This window comes from Phycodurus eques, chromosome 6, assembly GCF_024500275.1.
Source record: "Phycodurus eques isolate BA_2022a chromosome 6, UOR_Pequ_1.1, whole genome shotgun sequence".
Lineage (NCBI taxonomy): Eukaryota > Metazoa > Chordata > Actinopteri > Syngnathiformes > Syngnathidae > Phycodurus > Phycodurus eques.
Genome location: NC_084530.1, coordinates 13,086,280 through 13,103,094, shown reverse-complemented (window position 1 = coordinate 13,103,094; position 16,815 = coordinate 13,086,280). Strand labels below are relative to the sequence as shown.

Here is a 16,815-nt window from a genome sequence, read left to right as displayed (position 1 = left end):
ATTTACTTTATAAAACTTTAGGGAAATATTTATTTAAATTTGCATTTAACTTTATAAGGGATGCTGCTGACCCTGGGAACTCCCTCACGTTTTGTCTTTGAAATTCAAAAAAATATTATTATTATTATTATGTCAATCATTAACATTTCAATTATGTTGAAAATATGGAAAACTTTATTTACTATAAAAAACTTTAGGGAGCTATTTATTTCTTAAAGTTTTCATTTAACTTTGTAAGACATGCTACTGAGCCTGGGAGCTCCCTGTACTTTTTGTTAGAATAAAAAAAATAAAGAAAATTAAAAAACAATTTTAATATGAAAAGCTGTTTAATAAATGTGCTTAAAGGAATTAAAATGAAGTCAGGTGTTGAAGTTTTATTATTTCTAACTGAATTATTTCAATTTTACCGCAAAACGAATGTCAGCTCCAATTATCGGTTATCGGCTTCCTTGAATACTAATAACTGGTAACGGTATGGGCCCTGAAAAAAAACACACCGGTCTATCACTAGAATCGTCATCATAAAACCCTGATTGGAGTACCTCTAGTGATAATCGATTATTCAATTAATTGTGGCACGTGTACAGTGTAAACAATGGATGCGCTCTCTCGTTGCCTAGATTTGATAAAGCACTTCTGGGGTCAAAAGCTGACAGTCCCTCCATGGATACATGATAGGTATGCTTCTCACAAACATTGACACATATTTATGAGCGATAAAAACAGTAATGTCAACTGCTGAACAACTTGCACTCTGCGCTAGGTTGGAGCTGTGAATTTAGAGAGGGACTAAGAGTGATTCCTGTTCTCAAAGGAGTCATCATTCAGTAACTTCACAAACACATGTGGCCCACTTAAAGTCATTTGGTTATTTTTGGAAGCATGGATAAAAAAGTGGGGCTGAGTCACAGAACAACAAGGCAGGATAATTTTGGACCAAGTTACTGGTCAGTTGGATAAAGTATGCAACCGATCATGTGTACCAGGGAGTAATGTGGAACTTTCAGACCACGTTCATTGATGGGAGACCATGTAAACAGAAGAACTGCAAAGCTGTGATCGTTACTTCAGAAATCATACTCAATAAGGAGCCAGATTTACTTTCTGTCCCCAGAATGTACTATTTACTCTAGTAGCTGTTTTGTTCCCATAGGTGTTGGGTGTAGTGTACATACCTGCCAAAGTGTAATCCATATCGAAGCCAAAGCACTTTATCTTTTCCATTGCCAAGCTTCTGTTGACAAACACTCTAGATAAGACACACCGAAGCATGTGTTACTGGTAATCTTAAACAATAACAGCAATTTTCAGACACAGTGGCAAATTGTGTTCTAGGGAGAGGGTCTCCTTGAGTGGTTTAATTGGCAGAATAAAACTTTTACAACCCACTGGTAGTCAGGCAATAGTAGGTGTGTTGTGTAGCCACATGAGGCTGAGGATGTGAAATTTCCCTCCGATGAGCCTTCTCCAAAGGACACATACATTTTTCTCATCATATTGCATACTCACTTTAATTGAAGAAATCACAATACAATAAAGTCAATAAGTCATGTTTCAGAACTTTAAGGTAAAGCTGAAATGATCTACTTCAGCAAAAAAAAAAAAAACAGTTGCCAAGAGGAATCTTGCTGAGGGAAGTGAGTTTTTTTTTTAAGAGCACAATAGCTATACTGTACAAGAAATTGGATATGCACAAATGTTTGTCAATGATCACTAATACGCCACTATATCTCAGAAAGAGCCTTTTTGCATTATATGCAGAGTACTACTTGTTTAATATTGCTGGCCAACTGAAATCCAGTATTGGTCAGGTTTACGACGACAGGCAAAATTAAATCATCAGAATCATCATAAGAAACTAAACCTCCCTGTCATAGGTAATCTATTGTGTTATTATTATCACTGTATATTTTCTAAAATATTTGGGATATTGTATCATAATAGCATATAGAATAATGACATGCTAATGTTATGAAAGGAACATTTAGTCTTATTATTAAAAATATCAAATTTTTAGCATTCATATCCAATTTTAGCCTTACATTGTATAAAGAAAACGTGAAATCTGAAGCAGTTTCCATTTCAGTCAATAAATAGAAACTTGCCTTCTGTCTGGTGATTTGTTAGAAGTACGCTACTATTTCGAGCAATGGTAAGACTTTGTGACAATCAGCCAGGAAACAGCTCTACTATCCTGCCTCGTAAATCAGTCAGTGGGCGCGTAGTGGCCACAGTGATAGAGACTGTTTACATAACATGGCTGACATTGCTAGCTTAACTCATAATGCTGGGACATTTGAGACTGAAGTCAATGCACAGACCTTTTATGATATACATCTTTTATGTTTCAGCATACTTTTTCTTTTGAATTTCCCCAAATTTTAAACTAATGTCAATGTGTAGATTACATCCATTACTTTGCAGAAGATTTTTATTGTTTTAGCTGACAAAATTGAGACTAATGTCAGTGTGGAGAATATATCACGTTTTAGCAAAGTTCACTATTTCATTTTTGTCGAAATAAGATGCTAATCAGCAAAAACAATATCAAACATCGAGAGACAAATAGAATGTAGGGTTACACTACATCCAAACCAAACAGTAAATACCTTGAAGCAGTTCCGTAATGAACAAGCTCCCATTTTGTTGTTTGTCCAGGAGAGGAGTGGCGATGCATTCTATGTCAAATTAAACCTCACTTTGACTTTCCGACCTGCTCCAGCAGGCCACCGCAGGACCCACAAACAATGAACCCCCCCCTCACTCCACCCTCTCTCACCCACCCCTCCTCTCTTTGCTTTCTTACCATTCAGAAGCTTTCTGACTTGTTGCAAAAATGATTGTGGCTATTCTACGTCATTCTATGTTGTTGCGTGTGTTTGGTTAGTCATAGAGTTGTTGTCAAAGAAATCCAGAACAGTCACAAGTCTGGCAGAACCGAGCAAGCAATAGCCGTGTTACTCAAATCGTGGAAGGGGTGGGTAGCGCAGGATATACTTGCCTTCAGATCACCGACTATTGCACAGTACATATACAGTACATATATTTAGAAAGAGTCTTATTAATAATAATATCCATTTTCTACACCGCTTATCCTCACTAGGGTCGTGGGTATGCTGGAGCCCATCTCAGCTAGCTGCGGGCAGGAGGCGACCAGTTCAGGGTGTACCCCGCCTCTCGCCCGAAGATAGCTGGGATAGGCTCCAGCATGCCCGCGACCCTGGTGACGATAAGCGGTTCGGAAAATGGATGGATGGATAATAATAGAATTATAAATTAAATAATTATTCATTCAAACTGTTGCCATCGTAAAATGATTTGACTGTACAGATGTTTTAAGTAACATATTCAACAATCTTAACAGCCCAATATGAGCAAAGATTAAGTGAAATACTGTAATATTAACAAAGTAAAATAGTTTTGAATTAATTTAAATAAGTAAAATCAATAAATACTTTGCTTTCACTTGAAAGTCTACATTCAGTAGTACTATGAAATAAACTAAAGGTCACTCAATCAAACTTGATGACTTTAAGGAGGTACGATCTTCTCTCACATAGGATACAACATTTTCTTGTTGTGCACGTGTGAGTGTTTCACAGACATTGTCACTGATGGGAAAGGTTTATATAGCCTCTGGATGTTTCATCGAGACGAGCATGGCTCTGTGATGACTCGAGTCAACAAAGTTGGGTGTCTATATGACAAGTCTCCAAAAACTACAACTACAAAAGTACAAATAATGTTTAGAATGTTTTTGAGTGTATCGATGCCTTAAAATAAGCATAGACTAAATATGCTTAATTGAAGTAGTGAGAGTCATGACCTCAACAGTATGCTATGAGGCTGAGAATTTTGCTTGACGACAAAAACAATAAAACCACATCCAAGGAACGCAGTCTATTAAACTAATGCTAGCAAAACCTGCTCAACAATTTACCCACAAATGTCTTGTACCGCTTAATGAGATTTAATTTTAAGTACTCAATGTCAATTTTTTATCTTTTTTCCAACGCTGAATCGACTAATGATGTGCAGTAACTAATGTGATGTGACACATACAGTAAAAATAAAGTAAAAGTTAAAACATTTATTAATGTGGCAGCCCACACTCAGATTGAAAATTGACATCTAACAATGTCATACTGAGTTTGACATTCTAACAAATTAACAACAAAAATTCTAACAAACAAGTGACATAGCTGCTGGTCCAAATGACTCAAAGAGTAGGCTCAAAAAAATAAAAAAACATTTTAGTTTTTGAGACTGCACGCTGGGAAGCGTTAAAAGGATTACTTACACCTTCAAGTCATAAATATTGCGTCAACATTCCGCGCAATGTGCATGTTAGACAGATCAGAGGGCAGCGAAGGCAGATGTTTCTTACCTATGGTAGGGCTCTCGTCTGTATTTTTTCATTGTTACTCTGTCCATGTTGGCAGGCAGGTCTGCATAATTCTGCAGTCTGTCACTCCATGAAGTAGTCATCTTTAGTCTTTCAGTGTCTGGGGAAACAGTTAAGAAAAATAAAAAAATAGTCTGCATCTGTACTTCATCAACATGGGGTACCTTGTGGTTCACGATGCTAGTGGAACCTCTAAGGTTGAACACAAACTGTTGCGGGACCCTGTTTGACCTTTGAATTGTTCAGTTTAAAACGAAAAGAACACACACACCATAGTAATAACTGTGTGTACATTAATGAGGGGAAAAAAATTAATTGATCAACTTAATGGATTTTAGAAAATGGCTGCAATATAACAAGAAGTGAAAAATTTAAGGGGGTCTGAATACTTTCCGTACCCACTGTATACAGTAAATTAAGTCATTTAAATTGACACATCGCTCCATCTTGTGATCGGATCGGTGCTCTGTTATCGTTTTCACTGTATACTTGTGTATTGTACACTGAGTATCTTCATAAGTATTCTCTAGTCCAGTGATTCCCAACCAGTGTGCCGTGGCACATTAGTGTGCCATGAGCGATCTTCAGGTGTGCCGTGGGAATTTTAACTCCTCATAAAAATATTAATTTTCAAGAAATAATGTATCTTTGTTCCTCTATTTATGCCAATAAGGCATAGTGAAAGACAGAAAAAAATAAATGCTCTTCTATTTGATGGCAGGAAGTACATACAGTAATGACTGTGTATCTACTTTTTGTGACATTTTTGTTTGTTGGTGTGCCGTGAGATTTTCCAATTGGAAAATATGTGCCGTTGCTCCATAAAGGTTTTAAATCACTGCTCCAGTCAGGTCATGCATTCTAATCAGTCAGGTCAAACCAACATTACAACATGACAGAAACAATGGGTGTTAACTTACTGTAATTAAATTACTTTATTTTAATTAAATTACTTCACACACAATGAAACTTTAGAGCATGATTCAACAGAACACCTGGATGTTTCCGTATAAACGTTGGCGCTAGCACTAGCTTGCTAGGCTACATAAAGTTTTGTTGCCTGCTTGGGAGCCGTAGCTTATTAAAAGTATGTGAATATACATTAACCAATCCTGGAATGAACGTAATCTCCCGAGCACCGGTGACCACCACCACACGTTTTCCCCATTTTATTCTTACAAATTTTATTCTTATAATAATCGCAATGTCCTTGCCATGGTAACGAGTGTTGGTTTTGAGTTGAGAACATAAAGCCCCGTGATCGTAAAAGACGGGAAGCGAAGATTTTATTGCAGTAGCCTGATATAGTGCAACCCTGAAAGACCAAATTTGTCCTGTATGTGTTGTCTGTCTCATATGTGTTGTCTGTCCCACACTTCCGCCATGTTTTTCAAAAAAATAACTTTATTGGCTGTCAAATATTTACAGCAGTACGTGCGACAAGGCTAAAAATAAACTAGCTTTTGGATTCAAATATACTGTACACGATGGCGTCACGCAGTAAATGTCTTTTGTAGAGCCGATCAATGACGTCATTGATCAGATCGGCGAATTATGACATCAAAGCCGATCAACATAAAATGCTAATTATCAGACGATACCGATCAAGCCGATCAGATCGGTGTATAGTCTAATAATAATAATCCAATAATCTTTCTTATGCCTACACATCCTTACAAGTGTGAACTATGAAACTATATCTGCTTAAAGCTGCCGGTTGCTGGAATGTGTCCCACTGAGTCATCGCGGGGCTTTATACACCCCAATGAGAGGTGCTAGCCACCAGCGAGTTCTCAAGCTAACAGGGTACTGGAGGGTCCACAGAGCTGACACTGCGGCCAGGGAGCGGGCTAGTCCATTGCGTCACCTCCATGCTTCGTGATGTTTCGGTGTGTCGGTCCACATAATAAAGACATTTGAGGGACACAGCGGCACACGTCATTCAGTCTGTGGCTCACATTAAATGGCAGAGACACAGTACTTCCTGCTAGTTACATACCCACAACGCTTTGCAAAACACAAAATACATAACACTTGGGAATTTACATAACGATACCAAGCTCTTCTGTAAATTGCGGCACCCAGGGTAGAAGCATTTTCGGATGTAGGCATAAGTAGCTTGCTAACGGCATGCTGTAGCAGTGCAAATTATATAGTGGGGGATGGGAGACTCATGCTGATCTCCCAACTATGTGACTGGACAGCTCAAGTTCTTATTTAGTGAGGGAGGGGCGACTCATGCTGGATGCCCAAGTGCATCACTGGCTGCCGTTTTAGTCACACCCCAAAAAAATCTTGAAAACTGAAATGGTGAAAAAAGGTTTAATGAAATATCTCCACAATTCAGCACAACAGAGTTCTTGTTTCCAGCAACTATCTTCAAACATGTCTAATGTATTTAGAAACAAATCTCTGAATTCACTTTACAGGGTCTTTATAGTGAAAGAAACCCAGTCTTGTTCACTCAGGTTACAAAATATTGCCAACATCAAATGCATATTGTCCAAAGTTAATCCACATTTTGTCATAGATAGAAAGCATATCTCCTTAGTCCCACTGCCTATAATCAGTCACAGTGAGGCTGAAATTAAACATCCAGAAATGCAAACCACACTTGCCAAGATCATGATGTATATCCTTAAGACCACATACAATATTTATTTCTGAACTTTTTGGCTGTGCTCCATTCTACCTCTAGTACACTACAATCACTCAATATTTGTTTGTTACCCATCCTCCACACTAAATACAGAATGAAAGGAGTCAGTCCAAGCATGTCTAATTGACCCGCCCTCCTGTGGAATCTTCTTTCTTTTCAAAGTCGTGGCTCAGAACTACTTTGTATCTGGAAAGCTTTTGTAGTCATATCTGTTGCAATGTTTTCTTTTTATTAAATTTGATTGCACCTACTTGGTTGTGAAGCACCCTAAAAAAGGCATGCCCAAAGTCCGGCCTGCGGGCCAAATCCGGCCCGTGTTCAAATTTCCTCCGGCCCGAAGCATCATGTCATAAAATCAATAATGTGTGGCCCGCCAGCAAAGTTTACCACAATAAACAATAAACATTACACACATACAAAAAAAGCCATTTTATATTTCACGGCACACTCTGGTAGACCTGTGTGGCTGCACTCTCGTTGCGTGACCCCTTTGTGAACATTTATCACTGTGGTATGTTTTTAGCCCATTTCTAAAATGGCAACTGAAACTAAAAAGAGGAAAGTTGACAACGAGGGCCGCTGTGTCCAGGACAAGTGGATTTTTTCACTGACATACGAAACAACTGTGTCTGCCTAATTTGAGACTGTGGCTGTTTTCAAATAATTTAATATTAAGAGGCATTACCAGACGAAACATGCTACCTACGACAAGCTAACGGTGAACAAACGTGCCGAAAAACTGAAGCCACTGGAAGCTGTTTTGATAGCACAGCAGAGCATTTTCACAAGAGCCCCTGACTCAAATGAAAATTCTACAAAGGCGAGCTACGAGTCTGAGTGAATTGATTTTTTGTGATGATCAAACCACAGTTTTGTCAAATTTCTGTCACTATAGTATAGTCACGATACAATTCTATGTCAAAATGCACTGGGATGTGATTTGTTAAAACAAAATGAATAAATACATGTTTCAAAAAAATGTCAGTTAACTTTCAGAAAATAGTTCATTTGTATTTAATTTATTATTATTTTAACCTTTAACTATCCTGGTAATGCAATTGAAAACAGATTCTCAATTGCAATATCGACCTAGCTGCAGACAGCAAAGTGATATAGTTACATATTTAAATGTTAATTTACAATGGTAATGGTTCGAGGAATGTCAGGCCGAATGGTCGGCCCCCATACATTTTCATCTGACCAAGTCTGGCCCTCTTTGCAAAAAGTTTGGACACCCCTGCCCTAAAACGTCCCGTCTAGTTCTCACAAGTGTTCTCTTTCTGTAGCATAATTTGCAGTATGATTTTGTCCGCCTTCTTCTACATTACTGTCTGTAATCTTGTCTATGCAGACGGGAAAGAGTGAGATTGTTTCAAAATGTCACCACACTCTTATTCCTTATATATATATAGAGAGAGAGAGAGAGACAGAGAGAGAGAGAGACAGAGAGAGAGAGAGAGAGAGAGAGAGAGAGAGACATTACAAAAAAAATCGAGCTCTTCATGGAGTTGTAGAGAACAGTCATTTATCAAGTCACCTTTATCTAGATTATTGTCATATATGGGCTATGGAAACTACACAATTGTGGTTTAAATTGTTAACAGGTATATAACTTGAAGGAAAGGACAATTAATAATACAGCAAATGAATACCATATATAACTTATTTCAACCATTTAAATCACTATTAAGAACGATTTTTATAATCTTTTACATAATAAACTACACCCATTTTTATTTTATTTTTTTACTTAAGCTTTATCTGACGCGCTCTTAGTATTTTATCAAGGGTTGTAAAACCTTTGGGTTTGCTCGTCACAGTGGACGGCATTGCAATGCACGGCAACGCAGTTCCGGTGGAAAGGTCAGACGGCACAACAGTTTCTGCTGTCAATATGTTAAAAACTAGTGGGACGCCATCTGACTGAAAAATAACCTGTCTTTAAATGTGTAATAACCTGGGGTTACGCAATCGATATATTTAAAAGTTCGGTAACAGTACTTTCCAAGGTCAAAATGGCGTCAAAAGATTTTCCTTTTTAAAGACGAGGAGATAGCTCCTCCAGTCAACACTGCAGTGTGTCGCAATGTTTAGCATTTAGTGTCAACTCAGTTTTGTGTTTGAACACGTCTCCCATGTTGTCACTATGCATTTATTGTACATGACAACCAGAATTTAACATGCCATCTTGCACCAAACGCAGAACTGCTGCATGTATAGTCCATTGCATTAGATTTGTGATTGTCTTTTTCTTATTTATTTATTTTTCTTAATCTTATACTGTGAGCACTGGTTTGCGCTTGCTGTATTAATGCAAAGTTGTGCATTCCTTTGTGTGAGGATGGGTGCTGTTATATTGAATGAAGCATTCTGATTGATTGGGAGTACATTTTATTATTTGAATGTGTTGTTAACACTGTTAGTGTGAATATAATAGTTGATGAAATCACAGCATACAGAAGAAACTTTAGAACTAAGTGGTTAGCATAAAAAAACAAATAAGGAATGGCCTGGTGTCACCTCAAACGACGCATGCCAGGGAGGCACCGGAGACGTAAAAATGAGATGACAACGTGGGGGTTAAATGCAGTATTATTTAAAACACGTTCCGCATTTTCCACACGAACTAATCCATCAAGGGACTGTACACTCTGTATGCTTGTCTAACACAAAGCATCCAAAGGCAAATATGTGAAGATCTACATCTTTGACTATAAAGAATACTCATGAAGAATCAAATAGTAACCAAACTGTGGGGAATAAGGTAAGGAAAAAAAGTAACTTAAAACGTAAGACTTGAGAGGAAAAGTAGCTAGGAAGTACATTTAAGTGCACTGTCAACTCTGATTGCATGAACGTTTCTGAGCCTTTGTGCTCTGACTTGTTGATAGTAATTAGTCAGTTGTTTGTACTGGAATCTGGAGAAGCGGTTAGGCTGCATAGCACAAGCGCTGAAGTCAACTTGCTTGTTCTGGTGCCAGCAACGGGCAGATGACACACATGATAAAAAGTGTCACGGAAAGGCACACATCAACACAAATACATTTTTTTTTTTTTTTTTTCAAAATTTCCATGCAGAGGTTTTTTTGTGCACCGTTAATGCTTCTGAACAACTCCATACAGCTAATGGAGTTAGCTGTATGGAGTTGCAGTCATTTTTAGCCAATGCCTTCAGGACACCTCTGTTTACATTCTGACCAGGGCTCGGTGGTGTCAGATGGGAGCACAGGTTTCGGAAGGTACAGTATGTCAGAGTATTGCATACGACAAGCCTGCTCTTATACGAACGGGCTTTGTTCCACATATACAATATATCACATCGCTCCCTTAATGAGGGCTACTACAGCGTACTTCACCCCTGAAAACAAACTGCCACTGTAATATCAGAGATCATTTATGAACTGCACTGACGGTCGATGTGGAATTCACAAGGCCAAGAGGAAAACATCTTCGCTGGACGACCAAACATCTTGTTATTTGCTAAACTAGCTAACAGTCTGCTAAGCTCTCCTTGTTCGACATTGATGAAACGGGTAGCCAGGAACGCTTTGGGCAAGGCTTAAACACACATAATCTTGAGTGGAATACAGTAACAACGGCCACCAAGGCTCGTGGAAGCTTTCATTGTGTTTAAAATAGCTATGCCTGTTACAGTCGTAGCATTACTGTACTCACCGCTGATATATCCCGTGTCAAACAACTGCACCGCCACTTGGCCTGAGCCAACGTGAAGCTCGGAGAAGGAGAACGACGGGTTGTGTATATCTACGCAGAAAGCCGCAGTCAGACCCCGAAAGTGTACCGCACTGTGGGGCCAAGGGGTAGATTGTGTCTCCACTCAGATTGCGGCTCTGTGGCGTTTGTCTCTCCCTCTCTCTGCTGCCAGCTGTAAGAGGAAGGCATGAGGCAAGAGGGCGGCACCTCCTTCTGTCTTTCAGAGGGGGCGGTGTCAGACATCATCTTGCAAAGCCAAGTGACACACGAGGTCTTGCGTCCTACGACATAGTTTACTGAACAACAATTAGCATAATAGTCGCTAACAACCAGAGCATAACAGGCGGCACGGTGGTCTCGTGGTTAGGACATTTGCCAAACTGTGAGAAAGGGGGAGGCCCGGGTTTCGCCTTCGGGTGTGGAGTTTGTTTTCTCCGGGTTCTCCGGCTACTTTCCACCAATGTATGCACGTTAGGGTCATTGAAAACCAAATCACACGTGTCAAAACAGATAGAGGCTCGAGGTCATTTGAAGATGAGGTGGAAAAAAAAAACCAAAATATTTAAATGTTAATTGAAGGTGTAAAATAGTTTACTTTACTAATGTATTCGGATTTCATTATTTCCCCCAAAACTAATTCACCAATTATTTTCTAAGCTAAATGACCAAAACGTCAATACTTAACCAATTTTAGGGGGAGGCCAAATGAAGGCCACAAATAGTACAGGACTTGATCATGGGTGAAACAGGCTTTACTTTGCCCAGCCAGGTTTTAGAGCCCCTGAAGAAAAATGCGTGCAGCTCTGCAGGTGCATAGTTTATTGACCTGGATACATTCAAGTCAGCAATTAACGAGTACTCGTTCTTTCCAACAGAGGGCAGCAAAGTCGTATTTTTGAAAGCTGAAGCGCAGTGCGGTATGACAAAACGAATTGTATAAAGTCGAAAAAACAAGAATTAAAATTGCATGCAGAGTGCAGAGTTTATTAGTTGGAATAACAAAACTAACATGGCTGCAATATATTGAATTAAGTTGTATGTCGAACTGCATTTGAAGAGATCACTTTTGAAGTCAATATTTGTTCTACGGGCCGGGTGTGGCTATGCAATGTGTCGCCGTTATTATTATTATTATTTTATTATTATTGTTGTTATTATTTTAGAAACTATGGTATCGTCTACCGGATAGTAACCACGTTTTATCTCTAAATTGCGATTTAACCTGCAGCCAACACAAAAGATTCAATAAGAGGACATATGGATTAATGTGAATTTGTCATCAAGGTGTGGCTGTATAATAATTATTATGATAATGATAATGATAATGATAATAAAGACCTACGTAATTTGTGTTTCTAAATTTCACTTTGTATTCCTGACCCATTTGGATCGAAGAATCGGTGGTATTACGAGGGAGTATTCATGAACGATCGCGCTGCCCCCGCCTATAAAAGGGAGACGCGCCCATATCCTCTTCTGACTCCATTCAAGCCACGATGAGCTACGGATCTGAAGTCTTCTCGTCTTCCTCCTACCGAAGGATCTTCGGGGAATCTCCCCGCTATGCGTCCTCTCCATCTCGGACAGCCATGAGTGGGTCCTCGCGGGGGGGTTACCGAGCATCCTCCGCATCCCGGAGCCACGTTTCATCCGCGGGCGCGTACGGCCGAAAATCCGGACGCTCCTACTCGTCTATGCCTCTGGAGACCTTCGACCTGGCACAGAGCAGCGTCCTGAACAATGAGTTCAAAATTGTCCGTACTAATGAAAAGGAGCAAATGCAGGGTCTCAATGACCGCTTCGCCATGTTCATCGAGAAAGTTCGCAACTTGGAGCAGCACAACAAAGTGCTGGAAACCGAGCTGGTGGCCCTGCGTCAGAGGCAGGCAGAACCATCCCGCCTGGCCGAGCTGTACCAGCAGGAGATCCGTGAACTGCGCTCCCAGTTGGACGAGCTCAATGGGGAGAAGTCCCAGCTCCTCATCGAGCGAGATAGCCTTGACGATGACCTCCAAAAGCTCAGGGGGAAATATGAAGAAGAGTTTCGTGCCCGTGAGGAGGCGGAGGCCACTCTCAAAGCTTTCAAGAAAGATGTGGAGGACGCCACCATGGTGCGACTGGACCTGGAGAAGAAGGTGGAATCTCTCCTTGATGAAATCAACTTCCTGAGGAAGGTGCATGATGAGGAGGTGGCTGAACTCACGGATATGATCCAGGCTGCTCAGGTGTCTGTGGAAATGGAGGTCGCCAAGCCAGACCTCACCTCCGCCCTCAAAGAAATCCGAAGTCAGTATGAGTCGATGGCATCCAAGAACCTGCAGTCCGCCGAGGAGTGGTACAAGACCAAGTTCGCCGACCTCTCTGAGCAGGCCACCCGTAGCAACGATGCCATCCGGGCCAGCAGGGAGGAAATGAGCGAGTTTAGGAGGCAACTGCAGTCTAAGACCATCGAGATTGAAAGCTTGAGAGGCACTAATGAATCCCTAGAAAAGCAGCTCAGGGAGATGGAGGACAGGCACACCGTGGAGATTGGAAACTACCAGGTAAGAACAATTTGTTCATAATGTTATCTAGTCATTTAAATGCGAACATGCACAGTAATTTTGGTTCATCAAATAAAAAAAAAAGGGGGGGGCGCTGTGGGCTACGAGCTCTGTCAGTGGTGCTGCATTTCTCCTAGGACATCTCAGCTCAGCATCTGCAAGTGACAACGCCCACGTCCTTATTTCCTCTACCATCAGGTTGCAAAACATGCATATCCTTTAGTTCCAGTTTACTCATATGCTTTCAGCTTCTAAATGAACAGATATTTGAGGCCAATGACTGATTTTATAGACATTTTAAAAACTAAGCTTTGCACTAAATCCAATGAAAGGTTCCAGAATGTTGTGCAAGGTAAGAACATCGTTGAGAGCTGGCAAAGACATGATTGTTTTTACAGCATTGCGTGTCCACAAAAGTACAATGTCTCTTGCATCTGATAGGATTTAATTATTTAATGGCAGCCTTGTAATCTATCTTTTTTCGTAGGATGGCATAGCAGAGCTGGAGAATGAGCTGAGGGCAACTAAAAGTGAGATGGCTCGTCACTTGAGGGAGTACCAAGATCTGCTGAATGTCAAGATGGCTCTCGACATTGAGATAGCGGCATATAGGTAGGAGACTTACCATAAATTGATCATTAAAAAAAAAACAACTCCACACCTTCTCTCTTTTTCCTGTCATTTTCAAGCTTCCTTTTAAACTATTTTCATTATTATCACCTGCAGGAAGCTGCTGGAGGGCGAGGAGACCCGCATAGGGACAGGGGTCGCCTATCCTAGCCCATCCATAACCTCTGGCGGTGGACAGGGCTACAACTACCAGTCCCGCATCTACACCAGCTCTGGCAAGAGCTCCAAGAGAGAAGGCAAGGATGAGAGCCAGCCGCAGAGTAAGGCTGGGAGCAAGGCCACCCACGAGGTTTATGAGGAGACAGTGGTCACCACTAAAAAGGTGGAAAAGCAGCAAGATGCCAGTGAGACCTCCCCCAACCAGAAAAATTAGGAGCCTAGTTTAAGCCTACTAGACCACTAAACCTTATTTGTCTTGCAACTGCCCTTCTCCCCTTCTTTGATCATTTTCAATACTAAAACAAACCCAGTGTCTTTACACTTGCAACACCACAGGAACCTAAAAATGCTAGTTTGCCTTCTCGTAAACATCTTGTATTAATGTGTTGGATTTGCAGATAGACGTACAATTTGGGATCTGGAGGTTTGTTTTGTTTCTTTCAGTTTCCCTTAAATAACACACAATCCCAGAAGGAAAGTGTCATTCCCCAAAGGAAAAGCATCATAACTCCACTAGTGTCATAACTCCACGACAACAATCACTCTATTCACTTTCTTTCTTTGTCATTCTCTCACCAAGAAGAAGCAGCTCTTAAAACAGCACATGCTCAAACTGTGATCTTTTCATGTACAGTACCCAACTGCTTGTTCACACTTGCATCATACAGATGCACAAAGTAGATCAGAACTGGTTAAACACCGTGACACCAATTCAACAAAAAAAGTGTGCAACCACTGTGCGTACTTGAAGGATGCTTTGAATACATCACCTGTATAATCAGTTTAATTTATATGGAAAATAGATTAAATAGTTCATTCAGTAAGAAAAAAACAACACTGAACTACAATAAACCATCCAGCGTTAACAATATATGGCTGGCCCAAAATGACTAGCTTGTGATGTTGCTTAAGCAACAACAAAAAATATATAATAATTTTAAAAAATTCACCTCGCACAAATTTTCAAATCGATGTTGGTGCATCAGTTGTTTAATTGTGCATGCATGGGAGCAGCACAAAAGAAGGAGGACATCCTCAAAGGAACACTGCCCTTTCTAATCTTATTGAATAATAACAATCGTTGTGAAATTATAATGAGCAAAAAGGAAATGTATGTTAGGCGTGCTTAATTTGCATGGCATATGTAGATGTCAACCTGGCATGGAATCAGCCCCATTGCTCCTTCAGCACAACGAGTGGTTTTGAGAGTTTGCCCATGCCTCCCTTTTTCTACCAGTGACCATGCACAACATCATGCAAAGCATTCATTGATGACTGTACTGCAAATGGTGTTTGTTAGCTTTTTAGGATACAACTTTATAGATTATAAATCTCCAAAAATGCAATGAAGTTATGGATAACAAAGAAGACAATTCAAGAGAAGTCCATTTTCTAATTTAAACAATAAACAGACAAAGGAAATTCTTTTGTAAATGATGCTTAAGCACAAAAAGCTGATTCTGTCAGATGCACCTTAGCGATCCATGTGCTCCATTTCTCACGCTTCATTGATGATTCAAGTCCATTTTGAACCTACAATCTATATCACTCAGCCTGAAGACCAAACCTTGCAACTGCAGTTATAATATAGCCAACCCAAAAGCACCAGGTTATGATTTGTTTAAAATGTGACCTCTCTCTTTCAAACTTCGGCCATGACTGGATTAAACGTCTGTTGTAGTATGACCTCACCAGTAGAAAACTGTTAGGGTGAGCTACTTGTAGCTCACTATTTTTTGCCTGCTTACTGCCAGCTTAAACACAGCAATGTTATTCTTGTGCTACTCGCCATGGCAGGCACTGCCCTGACAAGCTGCACTCACACAATGCGCGATTATATGACAAAATGTTCTGGATTGGCTTGTTACATTCGTGGCTTGGGAACAAATAATATGTTCATACTGTAGTAAGCGTGTATTTGTATTGCTATGCAGTGGCCTATCCTAAAAGGACTCCGGAAGAAACATTTAACTCGCACATGAAAATGTTTGTATGCTGCATTTCCATAGTACCAAAACTTTTATAACCACACAGAAAACCAAATAAAATGTCAAAGGTTGTCTAAATAGCCCACCACTGCAACACTGCCAGAAATCACACACATGCAGCACCAGGTCATAGCATGGCATTACAAAGAGTGTGTCAAAATGTCTGACGCAAGTATCAATAGTTTGCCATAAAATAAATGCTGTAGGATATAAAATGCCTTAAAACACCAGCAGCTTTGTTTGCTCGTGGTGCGGATGATTCTGTCCAGTGGGGTGTTTGCTCATTATTTGTATTTATTTAGAGCAATACATTAAAAGCTTAGAGATTGAATGTAGTTGATATGTTACTCGCGTTAGTATTTCAACTTGCTATGTATTTCTGTGAGACACCATATCAATAAAGATTTGACATTACTGAGGCTGCAAAGGATTTTGTTCTTGTTTTTCTTTTGTGAATTAGTGATTTGGCATTTGGGGGGCTCAGACATAAGGCATTAAGCCTAAACATATTGTGCAGAAAATTTGGGGTGCTTTAATCATCAATATATGTTGGTAATAGATGTAATCAGTCATGTTGTTGCCTTTTTGCTATTTAGTGGCATAGATGCTGTAATTTGCATCCCAAACATCTTGCTGTATAAGTGTTCTTGATCAAATCATCCAGTCTTGTTTATCCATACGTCAACTTGATTTTTTATTTTTTTGCTTTAACGA

At 39.9% G+C, this 16,815-nt stretch overlaps 2 protein-coding genes across 2 annotated transcripts in view; one reads left to right on the top strand and one right to left on the bottom strand.

Annotated features, from left to right (window-relative positions):
• Positions 1-10,994, bottom strand: part of nt5c2b (5'-nucleotidase, cytosolic IIb) — a 39,242-nt gene extending 28,248 nt beyond the window's left edge. The window contains exons 1-3 of the mRNA XM_061679751.1: positions 10,743-10,994; positions 4,391-4,508; positions 1,179-1,252 (exon numbers count right to left, since the gene is read on the bottom strand). Coding sequence (XP_061535735.1) covers positions 1,179-1,252; positions 4,391-4,491 — 175 coding nt within the window. The 5' untranslated portion in view covers positions 4,492-4,508; positions 10,743-10,994. The remainder of the gene's footprint in view (positions 1-1,178; positions 1,253-4,390; positions 4,509-10,742) is intronic.
• Positions 10,995-12,248: 1,254 nt separating this feature from the next.
• inab (internexin neuronal intermediate filament protein, alpha b) lies at positions 12,249-16,515 on the top strand. The gene is made up of 3 exons (XM_061679753.1): positions 12,249-13,324; positions 13,812-13,936; positions 14,051-16,515. The coding sequence occupies exons 1-3, from the start codon at positions 12,278-12,280 to the stop codon at positions 14,325-14,327; spliced, it is 1,449 nt and encodes a 482-aa protein (XP_061535737.1). The 5' UTR covers positions 12,249-12,277; the 3' UTR covers positions 14,328-16,515.
• The last annotated feature ends 300 nt before the right edge of the window (positions 16,516-16,815 follow it).

What these genes read in the sequence shown, in the direction of transcription:
- inab (XM_061679753.1), top strand. Translation starts at nt 12,278, where the DNA reads ATGAGCTACGGATCTGAAGTCTTCTCGTCTTCCTCCTACCGAAGGATC. An exon ending in TGGAGATTGGAAACTACCAG is followed by an intron (nt 13,325 to 13,811) that starts GTAAGAACAATT and finishes CTTTTTTCGTAG; the next exon opens with GATGGCATAGCAGAGCTGGA. An exon ending in ATTGAGATAGCGGCATATAG is followed by an intron (nt 13,937 to 14,050) that starts GTAGGAGACTTA and finishes TATCACCTGCAG; the next exon opens with GAAGCTGCTGGAGGGCGAGG.